Below are 23,237 nucleotides of genomic sequence, written 5' to 3' on the forward strand. Positions count from 1 at the left end.
AATAGGGCAACACATTTCGTATTCATGATGTCAATGCATTTTTTACATCAATCCATAGCTTTATAGAAATGACATATCACAGAAGATAACCCACAGAGGTCCAAGGCAATGCGGGAGAAAAGTGGCCCATTCATTGTAAGATATTATTTTTCCTTCAACAATTTATAAGGAAGAAAATGATACTGGAGCCGAATTTTGTAATTTATTGTCGATGAGGAATACTTATGGTGTCTGTAAATAACCTCTGACAGACTGGCCTGCGGCGTGTCACACCTCAGCTACCGCATCTTGCTTATAAACAACCACAGCGTTATTATTGCCCTCATGACCTGTGGATTGTTCTGTGTTCTGTTTCAGTGCATCTCACACACAACCAGAAATTCTAGTCTTAAAAACTGTTTTCTTTTGCACCATAGAATTCATGGCTTTATGATGGGATCAGAGTACAATTCATGTGAAGTATGCATTCAGAGATGCTAAGTCAGTCTTCATATTGTCATGCCTTGCCTACCTGTCCCTCCTGTTTTCTCCCTGGCGCGACCCTAATAAGCCTGGCTTGTAATGTGCTTGTCTAACCTCTTGTTCCTGCCCTTGTGTTACTCACATGGGCTGCCTCTTGTTTGCTACCTCATTAATATTTTATAAAAGTGTTTCCTAGTTCTGTGCTCCCCAGTCCTGTCATTGACGTCATTACATTTGTTTGCCCGTGTCCTTCCCCTGTGCGACCCTCCTGTTTTGATCCCCTGTGGTCCTGTTTGTTTCCAGTCCCAGGTCTGTTCTGTTTGATTTGATTCTTAATAAAACCCCTTTAGTTCTGTTCTGCTTCTGAGTGCTTCATCCCTTCGCCACGTGACACATGCAAAGAAAGTAACACCTGTATGGTGAAAGTGTTCACACTATGTATCAGATAAGTGATTCTGACTTCTTTCCATCTACCAAATAAGACAAAGCAATTATTCTCAGAGTCTAGCAAACAATTTACCTGAAAGTGACCTCCATTCAGGAAGAAGGAGTCATTTCCAATGTCTGATGGGAAGGAATCTTCCTCTAATTCCAAGAGTCACACTGGTTCTGGTCAGCAGGGGTTAATTAAATCAGAATCAGAGAGGAGGGGGAGCCCTGTCAGGTATGGAGGTGGGGGTGGGGTCCCAAGTAAGCAGCATTAATGTATTAGTTATCATATCTATGTATGATCACAAACTTAAAGATGCAGTCCATTTCTCTGCATGTAGTTACCAGTTTAAAGCAATACAAAATAAAAAATGTGATGTACAAGTTAGTTACTTGTAATGGGTTTTGAACATATTGTATGGTTACATACGACTTGATTTTTGTTTAAACATAACATTAAAATGAAACTTAAAAAATAATCAAGTACTATTCTTGCTTATTCTATTTTTAATATTCTTAACACCCACATGAAAATGCATCAAAATATCAGTTATTAATATGCTATTCATGGGTTGGTTCTTTCTCATCTTTCCTCTAGCAGAGTCTAGCTACTAAGTGAAGTTTTGGCAGCAGCATGGTAAGTGACAAAAGCGAAAATGCATAACCACGGCACAGAGCTACTAATGAAAATTAACATTAAAGTTGATGGAAAAAAACACGATTTTTTTTGTGCAAAACTTTACTTGGAACTTCTGCAAAATTTTGGGACATTAAGAAAAAAAGATTAATGTTTAAGGAGGCGGAGTTCCGCTCCGGCAAGGTGTGATTTGGACATAAGGAGGTGGAACTGGGCTCCTCCAGGCTCGGTCTATACAGTATTTAAACCCTGCTAGCCAGTGACTCTTGAAATTATAATTTCATAAAGCTCTTCTTCTCTACAGTATGTGTATTTTCATATGTTGAATTAGCAGAGCAATAGCACAGCTGTAAATAAAACATTGCAATTCACACAAGAAATGGGAGACATATAAGAGCTCAAAAGTGGAGAAATTGTTGGTGCACATCTCACTGGCACATCTGTGACTAGGACAGCAAGTCTTTGTGATGTACAGAGAACCACGGAATCCAGGATTATGTCAGCATAACATCACGTAGGACGGACCACATCCAACAGGAGTGTCTGTGGACGCATGAGGAAGCCGTCTGAATGGGATGTCCGGGTACCAACCCAGGCTGTATCCAAAAAACATAAAACCACAGCTGCCCAACTCACTGCAGAATTAAATGCACACCTCAACTCTCCTACTTCCACTGAAACTGTTCGTCAAGAGCTCCACAGGGTCAATGTTTATTGTCGTGCTGCTACAGCCAAAACTTTTCTCACTTGTCAGTTTTCCACTCACTCCTACAGCTCACACACAGCCCACAATGCGGACTACCCCAACTACTCACATGACACAGGGTGGGCACACACACACACACAGTCGTGTAATCATATTTCTTTGGGGGACCACTCATTAATGTTAACTATGACAACCTTAAGCCCTACCCAGCCCTAACCAGCAGTGGAGTAGAATTATTAGAGTGAATTCTGTCAATTCTGGACGTTCATTTCCGATGTTAGGGCTTAACTGCAGAAGCAATCTGGGGGAAAACCTTAAGCGTTTTCTTGTTGATTATTTATACTCGTCTGTTAAAATAAAATGAGCAGTTCTTTGAAAAATGTGAAAACTGGTGCCATTTACAGGTGTTCTTTGCAGACTACAAATGGAGAACACAAGTGTGTCCGTGTCCGAGCAACCTGTGTGTGTGTGTGTGTGTGTGAGAGAGAGCGAGAGAGAGAGAGCGTCTGTGCGCGCGGCAGTGTGTGTGTGTGAGACTGGATGAAAATAAGAAAACGCTTACGCCACAAACTGGAAGATTCCGTCTTGTTGAGGAAACCCGAATCTTTACCATATTCAACTATTTTTATTATTATTATTATTATTGAAATGCAAACCTTAGTCAATACGCTTTTATTTCCAGCTTGGGATTTTGAAATTTACAAGAAGTTCTTTAAAAGTTAAATTTTAAAAGTCTTAATTTATAGTAAATCGATTCAACTAAACTACAGTAAGCATTTAGATTTATTTCCACACACTGAAACGGTATTCGTTTAAGTTAAGCCAGAAGCAATAGTGATCTGCGGAAGGTGCACCGTTAAGTACGCGATGAAGATGCTCCGCTGGTGTTTTGCGATCTTCTTTCACTGGGTCCTGATGAAGGTAAGCAGATGTCGCTCGTCCATCTACACGCCTTACCGCCGTTTTGGAATACATGGATATGCACAGAAATTCATTTTACTGTACTTCGGGTTTAAGTCAGCTTATATACGTTAAACTCCGTGCACTGAATGAATTGTTCGACTTAAGAAAAGATGCCTTTTAATGCGAACAACGTCATTTTATAATAAAATTATTTAAGCACCGAAACTAACACTGTAAGATGACCTTTTTAAGGCGACGCATGTCTTTCCCCCGAATTTGTGTTAATGAAAGTTTTAATATTTGTACTACAACATCTGAGGATGTTCAGGCTTGAGATATTTAGCTTCTGCATTATGAGTGCTATCAGCCAAAGTTGAAGGCTTTCATCATAAAATCTCATTCCTTTTAGACGCGTATTTGACCCAGCAGCACGGTTGTGCATTTTTATGGATCGCATTACCTCCACCATTTGTTTACTCTTACATATATGTGTCCAGCTAACACCTCCAACTTGCTGTTATCAATACAACCATACTTTCCTGTTTAAAAAGTAGCATCAGAGTCTAGGAATACACAAAACATTTGAAGTGCAAACAACAACAACTATTTGTGTGCCTGCATTGAAATAAACAGACAAAATTGTGTTATCTTGACTGGAAGCTGTCCACGGTTATGAAAATGCAGAGCGATGGAATGGGTTTCGTTCTAGATATGAACCGACGGATGACAATGAAAAACATCTATTCAGTAGTGCAGTTGTCTTTGAGAAATCAATAATGTACCCCAGGCATATCAAGACAAGTGGATTCTTACTGTTTCCCCAATTCATATAATATATTGATATTCTTGGTGGCATTGTGGCTTTGAGTAATACTAAGTGAGTAACGCTTTTGCTTCACATAAGTAAGGTTGCGGGTTTGAAATTCGTATATAGTGTTTGTGTTGAGTTTGCATTTTCTTCTTGTGTTACACTAGTACTCTAAGCTCCTTTGATACCTTGCACTGGACTGTGAAATGAATGATGGTATTTTCTAAATGTAGATTTCCTACATAAATAAAAATTTAAAAAGAATAAGAAAATCGATTCTAAAAATCTAAAAGTGATAGATTTCATGCTGAATATTATCACTACATATTATATTTTAATTAACACTTTTTAATTAAAAAAAAATTAGCAATTATATGCAAGAACTACTGACATATTTACTGAGACAGCTGTTATAATGGTATTTAAGTGTAAGTAGCATTAGCTAGCAAACTAACCCCTTTACTGATGTTCACTGCTGGGTATTTGGTTTATCCTCATGTCACTGGACTTGCTGTTTATGCACAGATCTGAATCATGCCATCTTTCTCGCACTATGCAACAAAGTTTTAATGCAGTATATTAATTTAGTAAAATATTGAATTCCCAATCATCCATCCATCTCCTATAACAGCTTGTCCAGCATAGAGGTCATTGTCAGCATGGGCAGAGGTGTGTGTTTATGTGTGTGTGTGTGTGTGTGTGTGTGTGTGTGTGTGTGCGGGGGGGGGGGGGGGGTCCATTGGTAAATTTTGCAGAGTGCCCCCTGCTGTGATGTGAAACCCTCCGCTACTGATGATCAGGACCTGCAGCTTATCCCAGGAACCAAAGGGCACAGGGCAGGGTACGCCCTGGATGGTGTGCCAGTCCATCACAGTGCATATATACAATCACACATTAAGGGCTATTTAGAGACAATGATCCACTTATCCACAGTTTTTTTCATGCACGGGGCTAAAGCTGGAATGGTATTAAATATGTTATTCACTGGTTTTCATGCAGTTTCTAGTTGGTCTGTTTGTTTGTGTATTGGTTATCATAATACTGATGTGTGTTTTTTCAATTATGTTTAATTTCCTACTAGAGACCTTGAGAGAGCTTGCAGAAAAAAATACACCTAAAGTAATTATATTCCTAATATCCGGAATTACACTGTTGTTGGGTGCCAGGTGAATGACACGTAAGTGATCCTGCTTTTGCAGCAGAAAGGGTGTGAATGATGAAAATTGGATCAGAACTGCACAGGAAATGGAGGGACAGAAGCCCACAGGCTGTTGCAGTGTCCTGGAGGCTGATGTCGCCTGGCGACAGACTAGCACATCAACTCTCCGCATATGTGATCCCAGTTGGTTTTCAAATGTACAACTCTGACCAGACCTTTCCAGAATGGACTTGAGTACATATATTGAACAGTAATCAGTTATCAGTTTTGAGGGACAGTTCTGGAAAATGTAACGTTTGAATTTCAAGCTTAGTTTGAAAATGGATTTTGAAATACTTGCAGTGTGAAAGTTTTGGATCACGAATTAGTGATACATTCACAGAAGTATACGCAATAGCATGCTTTTAAAATGACTGTAGTTATACTTCCACCGAAATCACTTTGACATAAAAGCAACAGGAGTTATAGTGGCATTTCTATCAGAAGTATGGTGACATAGAGACACCTAATTGGAGTCTTGTAGGAAAAGACTGAATCACAAGAATAGCATGATGAAGTTTGAAAGTTTAGGAAAATTTTGTAAGGCTCTATGAGATTTTTTCTATCTTATTCATGCTTCTTATTCTCATAATTGTATTCCGTGGATGGGGAATGCATATGGCTTTTGGACTGGCCTGCCGAATCCGTTACCCCTACTGCCTCTACTGTCATAGACACTTTCTCGTTAAGATAATAACTGAAATAATATTTGATGGAACTTTTTTTAAACTTTGCAGCGGCATTCTGTACGTGCGCTTGATCTCATTAGAGCAATAACTCACAAAGTATTTGAAGGATCTTTTTCAAACTTTGCGGTCATATTAAATAGGGTGAAGATCTGGACGTTTCAAATTTTGAATCAAATCATTCCATAATTGAAGCAACAGCACTTAGTGGCAGCAAAAGAATGACTGCAGATGATGTTTGACTTGATGTTTGATGTTAAACCTGAATAGTTAATACAAGACTCCGTTCACTGGATGTTTTTTTTATTTTTCTGCTCATTCTCTGTAGACTCTGAACATGGTTGTTCGTGAAAATCAAAGTAGGGCAGCAGTTTCTGAAATATTCCTTCCAGTCCATCTGGCACCATCAGCCACACCACGTTCAAAGTAACTTAAATCACCTTTTACTCTTAAGCTGGTGCTTAAAAGGCCAGTTGAATAAATGTACCCAATAAAGTGGCCATTGAATGTAGATATTTGGAAATATGAATAATATAAGTTACATTTTCATTTATGGACATTAAGACATTCACAAACAAATACAGTTAACCAACTTAACCTAAAAGATGTTGGTATGTAAGTGGAACGTGCAATAAATGAATAGGTGTGGTTTCTCAAAACAAGCAAGTTACGTGTCACTAGGACACACTAAAGCATATGAGTAAAAACACATTTATTGGCTTTCACATTTCCAGTTTATCCAGTAATTCTAGAAATTGTAGAGGTTGGGGGGCATGGGTGGAGTAGGGATTAAATGGGGGGAGGGGTGACGGGTCCAGGTAATACACCGTCCAGGTAATACACTGTTGTCGTTTCGACGGCATCTTTTCTATTTTAAACTTGAACGACTGTAACAAATTCACAAGGGGATTCAGATCTTCTTTAGCTTTTGAATATCATATCATTTCACAAGCCTGGCTACAGAATGGGAAAGCTGTGTCTCTGCTGAGGCATTTTCCTGTTTGTCACGCCACATATTTTTACATTAAATCCGAAAATTGGCCTCTCTCCCCAAGCATTTACCCTCCTGGCAAGTGTCTCCACAGAGACATTGTTAACCTAAAAATGCGCATCTACTTGTCGTGAGTATGTGTGCACGTTTGCATTTTATGGAGTATCTCAGTATGTGCATTTGCTAGCGGTTGTGTGTGGGTATGAATGCACATGTGTAATCGTGAGTGCATATATATGTATATGTGTGTGTTCATATGTTCACTTGTGCAAGCATTCACGCATATTGCCCTTGGGTTTAGAGTATTGTTTGGAGTATTATTAGAGTATTATTGGGTGTGGAGTGTTGTGTGACAAAGATCAAGTATAGCTTAAAGAGCATGTGGCTTGGAATGGTCTTTATTATTTTAATATAAACTGTGCAATGTATTTATTCGAGAACATAATATACTTGTTCCGTTCAGCTTCCTTAACTGCATATCCAGTGCAGTGAGCCAGAGTCTATCCCAGACAAAGCAGGACATGAGGCAGGGAGCACACTGGAGGAGATACTGGGCACATCTTCGCCATACTGGAAGTCGTTTGGGGACTACAGAATATGAACAGAAAGTGTGACACAGTTATGTCAAAAATAATTCTTAGAATGTCCTATACCGGCCTCACAGACAGTGTTATGGGTGCATTTAGTAAGAATGCAAGAATACCTGATATATTCAGCACCTCACACTTTTTTGCATTTCCCTTATAAATGGATGTATGCTTAGAGTTTGCTTAAGGTCAAAACAGAGCCAAGTAACTCCAGCTGCTGCCTTCGCTCTAACTTTACTCTAAGTCCTAAGAGTGGAACTTTAGAAATATTAGTAGTTGGTGCTTTCCAGTTTCCCGAAGGCAGCTACAGGAAAAGATTCACAGGAACTTTTTAAGATATAGAATTATAGAAGCATGTGAATATGGCGACTTGCAAATGAACTTCTCCAAGACACGAATCTAAGGAAAACGGAGACCGCTAATGTGATGCCCTAAATTGAAGTATAGTTCAGGAAATAGTTCATTGTACACAAAGAAACTCGACAACTCTATAGAGAGATTTCAGATAATGATAAAGATAATTATTCAGAGCCCTGCACTGGCTAACATCATGAAGGAGAAGAAAACAACAGAAAACGATTAACTCTTTCTTTGTAGATTTTCATTTCCTGGTGCTGTATGGTGGGTGGTTCAGTGAGTAGTTTCTGCCCCGTATCCCTGTGATTGAGGGTACAAACCCTGCAGGTCTGTGAGTATGATTCTCCCCGCATTATGTGGATCGCACATTTTCATTTAGGTCAGAAATGGGTCAATGGATGAACAGGCAGACGCTTGGCCTCTGTATAGCTTGTTATTGAAGACAAAAGCTTTTCTCTGATTTTTGCGATTTTTGGATTCTCACCTTTTTCACATTTCCTTTGATATGAAGTTCTGGTTATGCAACGGCAAGTCGGGAAATGAAAAGAAATTGAATGAGTGAAGTGTGTGAAGAGTAGTGACACCAGAGAGTCTTCCATCACACACTTCTGCTTCTGGCTTTTATTTACATTCTGCCTAGCCACACAAAACAGATTGTTTAAATCTGAAAATCCATCACTGCCAGTTATGAAAGAGCAGTTGTGTTCAGCTGAATATCTGAGAGAGATGGTAGGAAGAGTTTCCAGAGATCCCTGTCAGGGTGATGGTGCATGTGACCAATCCTGCTGGGAGTTTGTGAGCCACCAAAACGTTTTCTGAAGCAAAGGGTTGAGTGGTGATACTGGTCATGACACCTTGGGGTGGAACCATTGATCAAGGTGTCCTACATGATTAGTTTTAGTGCAATCACCTGTAAAAAAAATACTGAAAGGTATTAAAGTTATTTTATACTCAAGAGGAAAAGAAAGGTAAAGATATGAATTTTACTGGTGCATATATGTGTTTTAATTAAATGCAAAAAAATATAGACGTTGCAGCGTGAATTTATACTATAGCATTTTATGCTTCATTGAATATCTGTATTCAATGAATGTGTACAATCTTAAATATTATGTCTAAAATAACCCGTTCGGGACATTGTCTGGGGATAATGAGCTGCATAAATTTACTTGGATAAAAAAATGTTTTACTTTGCAGGTTAAGAGAATTCAGTGAGGGAGTTTTACATTGTCCCAGTGAAGGGTTCTGTAAATTTTAACATACTTTTACTTTTTTGGTATGGCTATTGCTCTGCGTACATTGGTACATGTATATCTACTGTTAAAAGTGATTAGGACTCAATTTTGCTAACTAGCCAAAAAAATTCAGGAAATTTGCGTCGCACTTGCAGCCACCTGTAATTTTCCATGTCATTCAGATGCATAATGTCAAGCTAAATATCTTTTAATGAAGAGGCAAGATTTTTAGTCATTAATATCTGTTCTGAAGGTCACAGTTCATTAAAAAAAATCACATCTGGGTTTACAAATGTGATGCAGCAAGTTGGTCGGCTGACAAGCATGTTACAGACACCATGTAGCACACCAGTAGCCTTCAAATACAGCAACAAGAAGAAAGATGTCAAATCTCAACAGTCTGCCAAAATAATGAACAAATCACACATCAAACAACTATTCAGAGCAGAGGTAGGCAACCCTGATCCTGGAGTGTCGGCATCCAGCAGGTTTTCCATCCTACCTGCTCTCTGAGGAACCACACCTGATCTCAGGCAGATAGTAACTCATCAGGTAGGATAGAAAAGCTGCAGGATACTGATGTTGTGTTTTAAATGGTGATCCTATTAACTGGTGTCAAAGCACGTTCAGGTGAAAACTTACTTTTGCAGTGGACAAACACAGCTTTGCAGAGCCAAATAAAATAATGACGTACGCTAATGACGAAAAGGACTTATCTCGCACGTTTGTAAAATATGACAAACATGCATGTAGTTGTAAAGGTGATGTAGCTGCCTATGAATATAAAATGGAATCCCTTATGAAAAAAGATTGCTCTTCAAATATATATATATTCAAGTAACTTGAAGTGCATAGGCAATTCCACATATTTACAATTTTATTTCACTTTTATAAAACCGACAAATCTGCAGACACACATGTACATAAACACTGTGACGCACTAACAGAATCGCCACCATAACACCAGGACTCCAGGATCAGGTTTCAATGAAATATCATTGCTGACCACATTTCACATTTATTTCACACAATTATGTGCACAGGAACATATCAGGTAAAGTTACAGTAACCATAAGATGAAGGGTTGTAAGAACAGGCCTAAGTCTGCCTTATCTGAGGCGTGTCTGCTCTCCCCCTCCCTTGGTGACAGCCCCCACATCCAGAGACACCCCCTCATATACATACATTTCCACTTCCCCTACTCCACCCCCACTCTTTAAACAGCCCGGCATTTCCTTCTCCCTACTAAATTGCCTGTGCTTTTGTACATGCGAAGCGTTGCTAAGTTCAGATTAGGGGGGAATTCAGTCACAGTCAGTCAGATAACCCCGCGTCGCTCCTCCGCTCCCATGACGGGCACACAGACTGGCACCCTCTGCCCCCTTTCTCCCATGACGGGCACACAGACTGGCACCCTCTGCCCCCTTTCTCCCATGACGGGCACACAGACTGGCACCCTCTGCCCCCTTTCTCCCATGACGGGCACACAGACTGGCACCCTCTGCCCCCTTTCTCCCATGACGGGCACACAGACTGGCACCCTCTGCCCCCTTTCTCCCATGACGGGCACACAGACTGGCACCCTCTGTCCCCTTTCTCTCCACTGCTGTAAATTTTAAAACCACTGAATCGACTGAAAACGTATAACTGCATCTTGGCTTCCATACTTCACGCAGCAGCAATTTTTTAGATGAATGATTATGATTAAGGAATTGCCTTTAGCATCACTGTTCTTATTTAAGAGGAATAGAAAAACTGTCATTATTTGAGTCATTGCTGGCTATGATGCATACCAAACAATTATCGTTCTTTTCAGTTCCTCTCGGAACCTGATGTGAAGTAAGGGAACCATTGTGAAGTACTAAAGCAGTGCAGAATAAGGAGGAATTAGATGCGGAACTCACCAGAGGACCATCAGAAGACACTGTTATTGCTCCCAGAGAGGGATGTGCTTTATGGTCATTAATGCTTAAATTAGTCTCTCAGTGGCCAGTTTATTAGGTATACCTAGCATTTACTGGGTAGGACGCACATTAATCGTAGCGGAACTAGACATTGTGAGATGCTAAGTGGCTTATTGCTGTTGTAGCGATTTGTTATTTCTGTATTTCTGGCCTTCCTGTTTAGTTTAATCAGCCTGGAAATTATCATTTGACCTCTCTAATTAACAGGGTTTTTTTCACCCTCAAAACTGCCATTAATTGGAGGTTTTTTTTTTTATTTGTTTGTTGCACCATCCCCTGTAAACTAAAGATACTGTTGTGTGTGAAAATCCCCGGAAAGGGGGCTGTTTCTGAGTTTCTGAAAGGACCACATCTAACAAACACATCGCATTCAAAGATGCATCGAGCATCGTAGCCGTGCTAATGCTTAAACCGATCTGACTGAACCTCTTGTCTGTGTGCTGTATGCGTTCAGTTGTAGCCGCATGATTTGCTTCGTTTGGAAGAGCGGGCTGTTTGCGTTAATCAGCAGATATACCTAACAAAGTGGCCACTGAGAATAGTTTGTACATGGATTAGAAAATGCGGAATTCGACCCAAACTTAGCAACGTTCTTTCTGGGAATCGTCTGTGGGCCATTCACAACTTTTTGTCCTCTTTGGAGCAACTGTGTTAATTAACTTTATTGAGTTGGTTCCTCTTTTGTGTTATCTGTTTTCATCGGACGAATTTGTTGTGATGTCATAGCTGGATCTCCCAATACGGCGTGTGTGTGTTTTCTGTGGTTATATACTACTGGAAGCCAGCCAACAGGTGCAGAATGCGGACTTGCTGAACACCTGCCTTACGTTTTATGATTAGAACATGCCGAGTGATACCACACTAGGTGTTTACCACAAATTTCTATCCAAAATGGGGCCTAAACAGTGTGAAAATCATGTTTCCTTCTTTACTGGAGCATTTAAAAGAAGTCTTTAAAATAATAATTCTTTTCTCATTATTCCTTGTTTATTATTTCCAGTTGTGGTGCTTCCCACAGATCATGTGAAGAAAGTCTTTGTGGATCACATGATAGAAACCCAGGCTGTAGGTATCTGAAATGAAATAAATGGCCAGTATTAACATGAGCTGTGAACATCACTACTAGCTGGAAACACAAACACTGGTGATCCCAGACTGCATCACAGTTTTCTCCCTGGTTTTACTAGAATCCCGAAAAAGGCTTTTGTCATATCATTTTTGAGGAAGTCAGTTTCTACTCAGCCATGCATGTGTGAGGGTGTGTAAATTTATGCCACGCTGTACACTATGTGCTCTATGATTGCTAAATTTATGATGGATTGAGGAGGACATCTCTGATGGAAAACACTTCCAGAGCTGTATGAATAATCACCCTGACAGAAGATTAAGTTAATAGAGAAAAGTTACAGCCTGAATAGCCAGCAGTGCTCATCCATCAAACAGGAAACTTGTCGTGCTGCATGAGAACAGAATAAATTCAATCAATTACAAAATAGAAATATGACTAAAATACAATAAATTTGCCACAAGGAAAGATTGAAAGTGCTTTTGAAATCCCTTTCTGGGATCAGGAGAAAGAGCGAGAGCAATGAAATCAGAATTAGCAGCAATGTTACAGGTCTGGGAAAGGATGGAGAAATCAGCTGTTTGGACATGGATGTGTTGCAAATGCTTTTTGAAGTTACTTCGTCTCTAAACCTTGCTGTCTCTCTGCCCTCAGGTACAAAGCCGGGAAAAGCAGAGAGATTCTGATTATATGTTAAAGGCCCCACACACTTCCATGGGAGCAGCTGTATTCCATATAATCAACACCCCCTTGAAATCTAAACCCCTCAACTACAGCCTGCCAAAACCGCCTACCAGGGTGCAAAATCATTCCCTCCTTCATTACCAGACAAGCTACCATTCAAAGCGCAAGCCCTCCCTGAAGCCAGCTCTCAAGACCAAGAAAAACTTCAGCTGGGGCGAATTCTACGTCAACATCAAGACCGTAAAGTTCAGTCTGCTGGTTACAGGCAAAATTGTGGACCACGTCAATGGCACTTTCAGTATCTACTTCAGGCACAACTCTTCCAGCCTGGGAAACGTGTCAGTCAGTGTTGTGCCCCCATCCAAAGTTGTAGAGTTCGAGGTTTTTCAGCCATATCTGCAGCCAAGGCTCTTCCCACAGAGGCAGCACCAGTTGACCCCTGACCCCAAAGAGGCTAAAGCCCTCCATTGTCGGGTGGAGTACAAGACAACTGTCCAAGGTTACAAGGCTAAACCTTGTCTATATGATCCCTCACAACTTTGCTTTGTGGAACACACACAGTCCAATGCGACCTGGCTGTGTGCCAAACCATTGAAGGTCATTTGCATCCACATCTCCTTCTTCAGCATCGATTACAGGCTGGTGCAAAAGGTCTGTCCAGACTACAACTTTCAAAACGGCCCCCCCTACTTCGGGTGAAGGCAGTCAGTACTGGTGTCCGAAATCCGTTCTTCAGTGTGGAAACCGGCAAAGGATGCATTAGACAGAATGCATAAAACACATCATCTAAACATTTTAATTTCAAGTTGTGGCTGTATATATATATCAAAGGGTTCTGGGTTAACAGGAGATGCATGTCTGTCTGAAGACAAGGTGTTTACCATCAAAGGTGATATGGAAGGCAGCCACACATTGCAGATGTGATACAGGATATGCCACAGAAGCGAATGGGGCATTTGCATATGCAGATGAATAGCCATCTCTATGGTCCTCCTGTAATGACTTTCCCCTCTTAAGGTGGCATGCAGGAGGCTTAGGCACCAGCTGACATACGTATGACAAAACATGTGTACAGCCACCTTAATTGGCACTTCCTGTAGGAAATGCCAGTCATCCGTATTAAGCATATGATGTTAGACATTAGCACACAGAACCTTCCTGATTTAATGAAATAATGTAGTTATTTAAAGATGTCTCCACTTAATTTAATACCTCACTTTAAGTATCTTCACATCATTATATCTTTAGTTCCATTATAAGAAGGGTATTCTTTTGTAAAAAATAAATAAACATGTTGATTCCTAGACATGTAGATCAATGAACAGGCTGGAATCAATGTTTTGTGTTGCTGTACAGTTTGTATTAAGAATATTGCAGAATCTGTTTATATTTTGTCACAAGAAGAAGCAGATTTAAAGAGAGCTTTGTACCAAGCAGAGGTGGAAAGTTGCAGTCCAGAAAGTACAAATCCAGACCATGATTTTGTTTCAACCAACCAGTTGAATCACAGAGTACTCAACTGGTTAGCTGAAACAAAATTTTGGTCAGAACTTGTACTTTCTGGACCCAAACTTTCCACCTCTGGTTCCAAGGTCCTGAGCATAGGTGAGGAACACCTTGATCTCTACACACCCACCAAGCCTCGTCTTCTGCCTGCCAGCCTTTTCCTCTATGATGGGTAAGCCTCCGTGTAGTCAGTGTGAACAGAACTCAAGCAGCCTGTACAAGTGGGTTGGACAAGGCTGTGGTACTAAGTAAGGTCAGATGATCAACAAAGGATCCAAGATGCAATGCAAAACCAGAAACCGGAGGACAATCCAAAAGATGCAGGAACAAATCAAATCAATTCAGAGAAAAGATCAAAATTCAGAAAGCTAGACCAAGACCACAGCACCAAGATGTTGGAAAGAAGGATAAACAAATGTCAAGACTGAGCAAGGACAAATGGAGCAGAACATGCTAAAGTACATTGGTTGCAGGTGTGGGTGATGATACATAAGGAGCATCTGGATGTGAGGGCGGCCCTGTGGATCAACCAATCCAGCGACAGCTAGACAGCAGGATTCTGGATTGGATGCCACGATCAGAAAAGCAGATTAGTAATGGTATTATAACTGTTGCATGTACTTGTCTAAATCAATAATTGTGAAAAATAACTTTAAAACTGATGTATTTCAGTGCAGTTAGAAAGCATAAATTAAAAACACATGCATGTGTGTGTTCTCACATGTATGAATGGATCAACTTCTTGTTTAACTTTCTCTGCTTCGTCTTTGCTGTGTTATAAAAATGCTTGTCCCTTCAAATGATCTGAGATATGAAAATATATATTTATAAATTAACAATGGTACCTTTTCACCCAACTCCTCCTATATGATTCCACTCATTAGTAGCAAAACGAGTCATTTGGCTGTTTCCATTTCTGCTTTTGTTCATCCATCCGCCCACTTTCTGCTTCCCTTTTCCAGCTGAGGATTATTGCATTTATGTCCATCTGGTAGCTCATCCACTGAGGTGAACCATTAATGAATAAGCAGATCACATTCGCCTTTTGCTCACTCACACAGTAACTGCAAACACAAATTGATATGCTAACAGTCATGTGATGAATTGAATCCTGCTTTGGTTGCTGTAATAAATCTGGTAAAAAAAAAAATCAAAGCTAAAAGGAATCCAGGGAATCTTGCTGGTGGCAGCAGGGACGGATTACGGACCAGGCCAGCGGGGCCGCTGCCCAGGGCCCCTTGGGGTGCAGGGGGCCCGTGGGGCCCCTAGCCCAAAACAATTTGCAACGCTTATCAACAATGTATTTTCGTTTGTCTATTTTAGAGGGCCTACATTCTTTGATCCTCTGCCTACAAGGGCCCCTGACCCTATAGGGAGGGCGTTTGGCTGCCAAAGGCCCTTGAATTGTGGTGGTGGTGCTGGTGGTGGTGGTGGTGGTGGTGGTGGTGGGGGGGGGGGGCCCTCGCGAACGTTTTGCCCAGGGGCCCACACAACCCATAATCCGTCCCTGGGTGGCAGTGATGTCATCGTGTGCATTTCCCAGTGAATAATTGTGAACACCAAGTGAGAAGTTCCTAATGAAGAGGCAGGAAGCCAATGAGGTCAGAAGATGTGTGTGACTCAGCCACCAGGGGAGTGGATGATGAGGTAGGGACTAGTCAAGCTGATGAATTTGGGTCCTGATATTTTACCAGTAAGCGATCCAGCTCAAACCGCTCCAAGACAGCAGACTTTAGTTTTGAGGTCACCAGTCTCCAGAGAATATCAGAGGCCTCGGAAGACAGTTCCCATCAGTAGCTAATGACCCATGCAGTTTAACTGCCCAAAGCAGCCAATCCTGGACAGGCAGAGCTGCCCCCCTCCCGGGGTTTGGTGTGCTGTGATGAAGACAGCAGAGCAGCAGAGCTGAATCTAAGATCCTCCATAAATCTGCCTTTCCTCTGTCCATTCACTTCAACTTTGACCCCACGGCCTAGTGGGAGGGGAAGTAGCAGAACTAAAGTGAAAGAAACAGTCTGTCTTAAAAACCACCAGCTTTCTCTCATCAGTCGTATCTTGTATGACCCTTCTCATTAAAATTATGTTGAAAGTACATGTAAATGTAATATTGATGTAAACATCTTTGTATAATAGTAAAAAAAAACATATTAGCCAAATCTTGACTAATTGGAGTATTTGAGGTATTAAATGATACCTTATAACCTCCATATTTGTCTGGAAAGTAAATTCCATTTTTGAACTTGTGTGCAAAGATTCTCGTTTGCTTTTGTTTGACTGTGTGCCATTTGCTTTTTGAATTATTTTTGAATTAATCACAATCTTTCCAACTGCTATTGTTTGGACTGGCTGAAATTTTCATTTGTATTAAACATTATCATGTTGAGTTCCTAAAATGTGGCATTTTCCGGAATATCCAGTCATATTCAGTCCTGCCAGTGTGCAAGCTTGTATTAGGGCACTGTCAAGCTCACCCTTTGTATGACAGCCAAAGCCTTAGAAACCTCTGTAATACTGCTTAAGGCCATTTGGCGGAGTAAAAGAACGTCCAGATTTTCTGCATAAGACAATGGGGTGCAATATCCCTGAGGAAAAAATGAATTCTTTGGAATTCATATTCTTAGAATATCTTCACCTAAAATTTTATATTATTTTCATGCATGCACAAAAAAATAAACAAAAAACATAGTCTGACTAAACAAATTACACACAAAATGGTCGTCATTCTCTGTTTTGTACACAGTTAATTCAGCAATTCCCCACGGATGTGACAGGACCCAGCTTCTGGGCTTCCTACTTGGCCTTTGTCTGTGTGACAGTTCAGTGACATGTAGTTGTAGGGTGTAACCTGAAAACTACAATAATTTAGCATTCCCTTTTAGATTGCCCTTAGCTGAGTTATAATTATGTGACTGTGGGATTTTCCTAAAAGGATGTTTACATGCTATATTGCTGAATTGAGCATAACTTCCGGTTTGTATTTGAACTCATGACCCTCTGAAAATTAGCAATAAACTCTCACAGTGTTATGAAGGGTGCCCTTGTGCTCTTGTTAGTCAGTTGGTGTAATATACAAAACCCAACTGAGAAAACATTAACTCCTCCCCACGCCCAGACAATAGGTAAATAGACTAAATCGAACTAAGCGAAAAACAGTCAGTTGAGCAAATAGTGCTGATTGAATGTAGACTGTAAAATGGTGCAGTAAAAAATTTAAAAAGATTCAGAAATTCTTAATAGACTTTTAGTTAAATTGCATAGTGCATTGCTTTGTCATCAGAGTTCAACTCATGACTGAAATTCTTTACTTTAATTGAGTAAGAAGTCTATTTATTCAAGTTCTTAAATTAGGTGCAGACAGTATTTTTTGCCAGAAAAAGCAATTATTTTACAGAAATAGTCACCTTACAAAATGCTATGCATATATGTGTGCTGCATGCATGCATGTAGTGTGTTACCTCATTTCATTTCCTCAGTCCAGCTGTTTTCTGGCACATGGCTGACAGACAAGCAAACATCTGTTTTTATCCCTTTCCCAGGCTTCTCATACTGGCAGCTGACTTGTGCAGAGACTCTGCAGTTCAGCGCATGTCAGTGTTAAATATTTCTTGTGTACATGTGTTTGTATCTTCCCCTTGGGGCTGAATGCCTTTATCTGCAGTTTGGTTTTTTTTAAAGTTATGCTCTCATGCTGCCGATCGGAATGATTTTGTCATATTTATCAAATCGATGGCATTGCTCATGGTGAAATGTTCAGTTCAATCGCAGTGAGACAGTGAGCCTGATTTCAGAGGATTCTCCGCTAACTTTTTTTTCCACAACAATCCCAACAAAGTCCTATATTTACTTTTTGACCAATCAACCCCTTCGTCCCATCTAAAGAAGGGGAACAATGTGTGCTTGTTGCACTCCAGGGACCTAGCATGCATCAAATACTGTTCTGAAAGCTGGAGCATATGTTATGCTAGATAACATTATCACATGCAGGGCCACAAAATATCAGATAGTACGTGTAAGTGTTGCCGTGTTGATTTTCCACACGGTGTGAATGTTGTGACAGCTTAAATGATTAGTAAAGGTGGGTCTGGATCATGTCATGGTCTTACTGTCAAGAAAAACACTGCAGATGCGACCATCTGTCCATTCAAGGACTTATCCTATGCAGAATCAGCATATTATCACAAGGCACTTGTTACGTGAGCTGTGTGGCTTTTCAGAGGAGCACCTGGTCTGGAAAATAAAAAACGTCCACTATCTGGATCCGTGTCAAACTTCGGCAGCTTTTAAGCAGCACATTACACCGTCCAGTACAGAGAACATATATGATGCTTGTTGTGGGATTTTTCCTCCCAGCAGCATCCATGAATGATATCTATTTATCTGAGTTTTCTTGTGGCAAAGTGGACATTTTGGCACCTTGTGGTACAGAAAGCACGAGTCAAACACGTGTCTGAATACATATTTTATGATGAAGGTAGGAGGTCTGTCACAGAGAAGTCAATTCCTCACAATGAGACGACAGTCTGCTTGTGAATTGTCCATATTAGCCTGGGTACTAGGACAGCTTTCCTGAGGTCTTTTCTACTGGAAAAATGCTGTCTGTGGGAATGAGGGCAACCATCAGCAGGAATGTCATGTAAACCTGGGCATTACTCTCATAATAGCAGACAGTGTTTCAACAGAATTGATCAGCTTGCCTATCTTTGGGCACGAAGATGCCAAAAAACAACTACAATAAACAAGCAACTATATTCAGCTACAGACAGACCAGGCAAATTGTGGGGTGAGATTCAGAAGTCAGGACCCTCCTTCTTCAGATTCTTGTAGTCGGTCTCAATGGCGACAAACTGTGAAGGAACACAATGTCTTGGTACAAGAATAAACCCGGGTTATGTTTATTCACGGTTCAAATACACGGTTTCCTGTGTCTTTGTGATCACATAGATTACAGATTGTACCCTCCACTATTCTCTCTTCCATCTTTTTTTTTTCCTTTGAATTTTACTTAAGCTCATTTTATATCATTGTAAGTTTCTTTAGTGAGAATATTTGGCATTTTTACTGTTGTTTTGATATTCCTAAAAGAATTTACCAACCATTGAGAAACATTAGATTTGTTTGATTAATTTTTAACAGTTATTTTAAATAGACCTCCATTGAATATAATTGCTGTTAAAAATAATAAAATTTATTATTATACTGACCTTGTATTGGTAGGTAGGGCTGACCTGATTCCAGGGCTCTGGGTTGGTCTTGTGGCACCAGCTGGCAGTTTGTGGGGAGGGAGAAAAAACAAAAAAAGCATGGGGAGAGGGTCATGGATCCTTGCAAGTCTCCCTCCACCAAATCTAGGACACCGGCACGCCACTCCATTGTACCACTAGCCTTGTCAGGGCCATCAGAGGGCTATAGACATCCTGTTACCAGGGCTCCCGTCACTATTTCACTGGGCCACAGAATAAAGAGAATACAGGTGGTTTGGGGGAAGACTTAGTTAACTTCCAAAAATAAACTAGATATTCTCAAGCCACGCCTTTTTGCAACATCTGGCATTTTCACGTTCTGGTCACATCTGAAGAAACTGGAGCCTGCAGTCGTAAGCCAAATGAAAACGCAAATGGCCTTGAGCTACTTCATGGCTGACCCACAAAAGGCATCAGACATTACAAGCAGGCATTATTTTTCTATTGTGGGAACTTAAATAGCGCTGCATCTTTCACTGTGATCTGCTGCAACTGCAGTTAGCAAACAAGCTACGCTGCTGACGATATTTTCCTATTAGCCGTATGTCATGGAATTTGTGGTGTGAATTTTAAATGCATCAAAGGGTTGGGAACTACTGGGGTGCGCAACAAATCACCAGTTTGTGCTGGAGTGTGTATGTTTGTGTGGCGTTGTCATTTTATCAGGATACTGCAGAAACCTCACCTAACGTGGGGGCCCTTGGCAAGGCGTGCGAGATAGAGGGAGGCCCCGCCCATTCCCAATACCAAGAAGCAGAACTGGGGGATGAGCTGAAAAGAGAAAAGATACTGTTACAATTATCATGTTCGGTGTTCATCGAAGAGTCCATATTAAATTACAGCCAACAAACACGCATGTGCTTACATACCCACATTAATATGAAAACTGTTATCCTGATTTACACATACACTGACGCGCCCTGTACACCCCTGGCGGCTCATGGTGAGTAAGAGCATGATGACAACATGAAACCTCAAGCTTTCTATATCAACTGTGCACAATAGTCCAAGTAAGAGGATCACCTGCAGTTTTACACAGAAATACATTTGAACAGACACCCCTGTATGTTGACGGGTGAAAACGGAATGAATTTTTGACAGAGAGATTTGAAAGCGAAATAAACATTATCTATTCTTTTACAAATGTACTTCATGATGTCAGCCTATAAAATGACGTTGTCAGGATTTTATGCTTTAAGCATAAAACGGAGATAAATATCTCTTGAATTCAGTCTTGTGCGATATGAATTGCAGGTATGTTAATTCGTGTTCCTTTACTGTAAACATAATTTCATGATAATCACACACCACTGAATGCTGTTCGCTTCTCTGTCCTCATTGCTGATTAGACCTTGATTAAACGACGTGGTAAACAGGGCACCGCAAACAACTGGTCGTCCAATTAAGATAATGGTGCAATTCAAGGGCTGCGATATATAGCACACCGAACCTATTTTAAAAGCAAAATAGATTCTCAATGCCAAACCCAGAAGCACACACTCGTATTTATCAAAGTTTTAAATCATGGCATATTTAAAGTTGTATTTATGGTTATTGTTGGAGTTAGACTCCACCGAGTCCGTTGATGAGGAAAAGATGCACTCTGGAGGCGAAGGATGGTTTTAAGTCCGCTCTCTTTATTCTCAGCACAGATTGCAATTCGGGAGCCACACTCAGATGCACAAACAGTACATACCGAAGGAAGCTCTCCTCTCTATTGTCGGGGTCTGGTTTTATAACCCGAACAGGGCGTCTGCCGTTCTTGTTGTTACCTTTCCAGTTGGCGTAACATACAACTATTGTTTTGAAATTGCTAGCGTTAGTCCCCACACCCGTTCCTTTTATCTTATCTTATTGTGTTTCAATTAAGCAGCGTCAGCGACCCCTTCCCTTGTTATGTCCCCGCAGATCAAGCGTAAGTTTAATGTCACCCTGACCCTGTCAATGTACCTTCTGCTTTTCTAATTTTACTTACACTACGAGGAGGGCCGGAGCCCCCCCCCCTTTTCTCCCTGCCTGTGTACCAGTTTGTTCCCCTTTCTCAGTGTGACAAAGTTTAGCACGCAGCCTAGCCCCCCCCCCCCCCTCATTATGTTGTAATATTACTTCGGTAGGAAATGTGTGTGTGTGTGTGTGTGTGTGTGTGTGTGTGTGTGTGTGTGTGTGTGTGTGTGTGTGTGTGTGTGTATGTGTGTGTGCTTGAGGCGAAGGACATTTGATTATGCATAGGGTTATTTATCCAGCTCTTTTTAACTTCCATAGATGTGTTCTGTTTACCTTTCATTTGCCAGTTGTTTAATTGCCATCCAGGGTTTAATGGTTCGCTGCCCATGATTTTCAGCGTGACTGTCGATGTTTGAACACCGTTTAATCTAATCCATGTTTTAGCTCGTATATATAGATTCCATACATTAAACATTCTTCAAAATATAAGCATGTATACAAACATAAGTATACTTTGAGAGACAACGCCTTCAATATGCGCATTACAATCGAACGCTGTACTACTATATTCTTTCCCCAATGAGGTAAACCCACTTTAAAAATCAAAACAATTGCTACAACCTTAACAAAACACAATAAAAAGACTCATAATACAGAAAAACGTCGTTAGCAGAACTACAAATTGTATATGTTACTGTAAACTTTAAATAGGCTACTATTTACACTTTTTCTTCACTATGGATATAACAATATGTAAAATACGTCGTTTCAAATTATTTCCACGTTTCAAACGCGTCACCGGTGTTTATTTATTTTTGATAATTTATCAACAAAACACGAAATTAATTCCCACAATTAATTAAAATCTAATACGGTAAGTTCAGGATTCACCACAAACAAACATTCAATGCAATGGGAAAACATTAAAGAATAAATGAATCTTTTTTTCTAGAAATAATGAACTTACAGCGGGGTGTTTTTTTAATTGCTGGAGCATCGTTCTAAGCATTTTCCGTGATCTCTGTTTTCTCGCAGCTCTCTTTTCTTGCAGAACTCGACCTGTTGCGAGGCATTCCGGATTGGCATGGGTGGGGGGGGGGGAGCTTGTTTTTACTCGGGAGGTGGGAGTTATCTCCTTAATTAAATCCGTCCTCTTGAGAGGAACTCAGTGTATACTGTATATTTCCATTTAAAAAAACGTTTGTAAACAGAGAAAATATGTCTCTCGAACGAACTGGAAATGTGGGTAGAGAAAGGAAAGAAAAATAAATAAATGTGCTATATATAAGTGATATATATTCTTAAAGTGCCGTGTTGTTTTATAGATGTACACAGGACTGCATAGTTTTACGCTTTTTTGTTTGTGTAGGCAGTTTAAAATTAAAATAATCAAAACATCTTCACAGCTTAGCAAAGCGCTTGTTATTTAACGGGCAGTTACGTTCGTGGGTGTTTAAATACAGTTATACAAAGTTTTAGCATCACTTATAGCACATTCGAGAATAGGTTAATGCGAATATATGAGCTGTTTTGATAAATTGTTCCTTTATACGGCGGGGAAGCCATTTGCTCCCAGTGATGTCGATCAAAGAAGGCAGAACGCAGTTCCCGGAGCTACAGGAATATACAGGAATCATTTAAGAAAAGTTTGTTTTGTGCACTTACTAACGAGAAATCAATGACAGATCCCCCTTTATTGTTGCCCTCTGGAGCCGAAGCTGCCTTTAGATGCAGGAAGTTAGTAAAAATAAATGTTATTGCACGTATAAATAATATTAGTTCAGAACGTTCCATTTTAAAGTCAATTCCCAGTTTAGGCTGTAAATTTGTTTTG

At 40.3% G+C, this 23,237-nt stretch overlaps 2 protein-coding genes across 3 annotated transcripts; one reads left to right on the forward strand and one right to left on the reverse strand.

Moving 5' to 3' along the window:
• The first annotated feature begins 2,655 nt into the window (after window positions 1-2,655).
• On the forward strand, window positions 2,656-14,945 carry LOC125745509 (neurexophilin-4-like). The gene is made up of 2 exons (XM_049018454.1): window positions 2,656-3,155; window positions 12,684-14,945. The coding sequence occupies exons 1-2, from the start codon at window positions 3,102-3,104 to the stop codon at window positions 13,410-13,412; spliced, it is 783 nt and encodes a 260-aa protein (XP_048874411.1). The 5' UTR covers window positions 2,656-3,101; the 3' UTR covers window positions 13,413-14,945.
• A 3,720-nt stretch (window positions 14,946-18,665) lies between these two features.
• ndufa4l2a (NDUFA4 mitochondrial complex associated like 2a) lies at window positions 18,666-22,493 on the reverse strand. Of its 2 annotated transcripts, XM_049018100.1 has the most exons (5): window positions 22,371-22,483; window positions 20,145-20,230; window positions 19,421-19,481; window positions 18,985-19,063; window positions 18,666-18,815 (listed from the first exon to the last, which is right to left on the reverse strand). In XM_049018100.1, the coding sequence occupies exons 1-4, from the start codon at window positions 22,410-22,412 to the stop codon at window positions 19,007-19,009; spliced, it is 246 nt and encodes an 81-aa protein (XP_048874057.1). In that variant the 5' UTR covers window positions 22,413-22,483; the 3' UTR covers window positions 18,666-18,815; window positions 18,985-19,006. The 2 variants fall into 2 exon arrangements, with proteins under 2 accessions (XP_048874057.1, XP_048874056.1); XM_049018099.1 differs by having other exon boundaries at window positions 18,666-19,063; window positions 22,371-22,493.
• Window positions 22,494-23,237: the final 744 nt, after the last annotated feature.

Source organism: Brienomyrus brachyistius, chromosome 6, assembly GCF_023856365.1.
Source record: "Brienomyrus brachyistius isolate T26 chromosome 6, BBRACH_0.4, whole genome shotgun sequence".
Classification (NCBI taxonomy): domain Eukaryota; kingdom Metazoa; phylum Chordata; class Actinopteri; order Osteoglossiformes; family Mormyridae; genus Brienomyrus; species Brienomyrus brachyistius.

Coding starts and splice junctions, on each gene's coding strand:
- ndufa4l2a (XM_049018099.1), bottom strand. CDS start 22,412: ATGCTTAGAACGATGCTCCAGCAATTAAAAAAACACCCCGCT. Junction 19,482..20,144: donor GCCAAGGGCCCCCACGTTAG/GTGAGGTTTCTG, acceptor ACAAACTGCCAG/CTGGTGCCACAAGACCAACC. Junction 19,064..19,420: donor GCCCTACCTACCAATACAAG/GTCAGTATAATA, acceptor GTTCCTTCACAG/TTTGTCGCCATTGAGACCGA.
- LOC125745509 (XM_049018454.1), top strand. CDS start 3,102: ATGAAGATGCTCCGCTGGTGTTTTGCGATCTTCTTTCACTGGGTCCTG. Junction 3,156..12,683: donor TTCACTGGGTCCTGATGAAG/GTAAGCAGATGT, acceptor CTCTGCCCTCAG/GTACAAAGCCGGGAAAAGCA.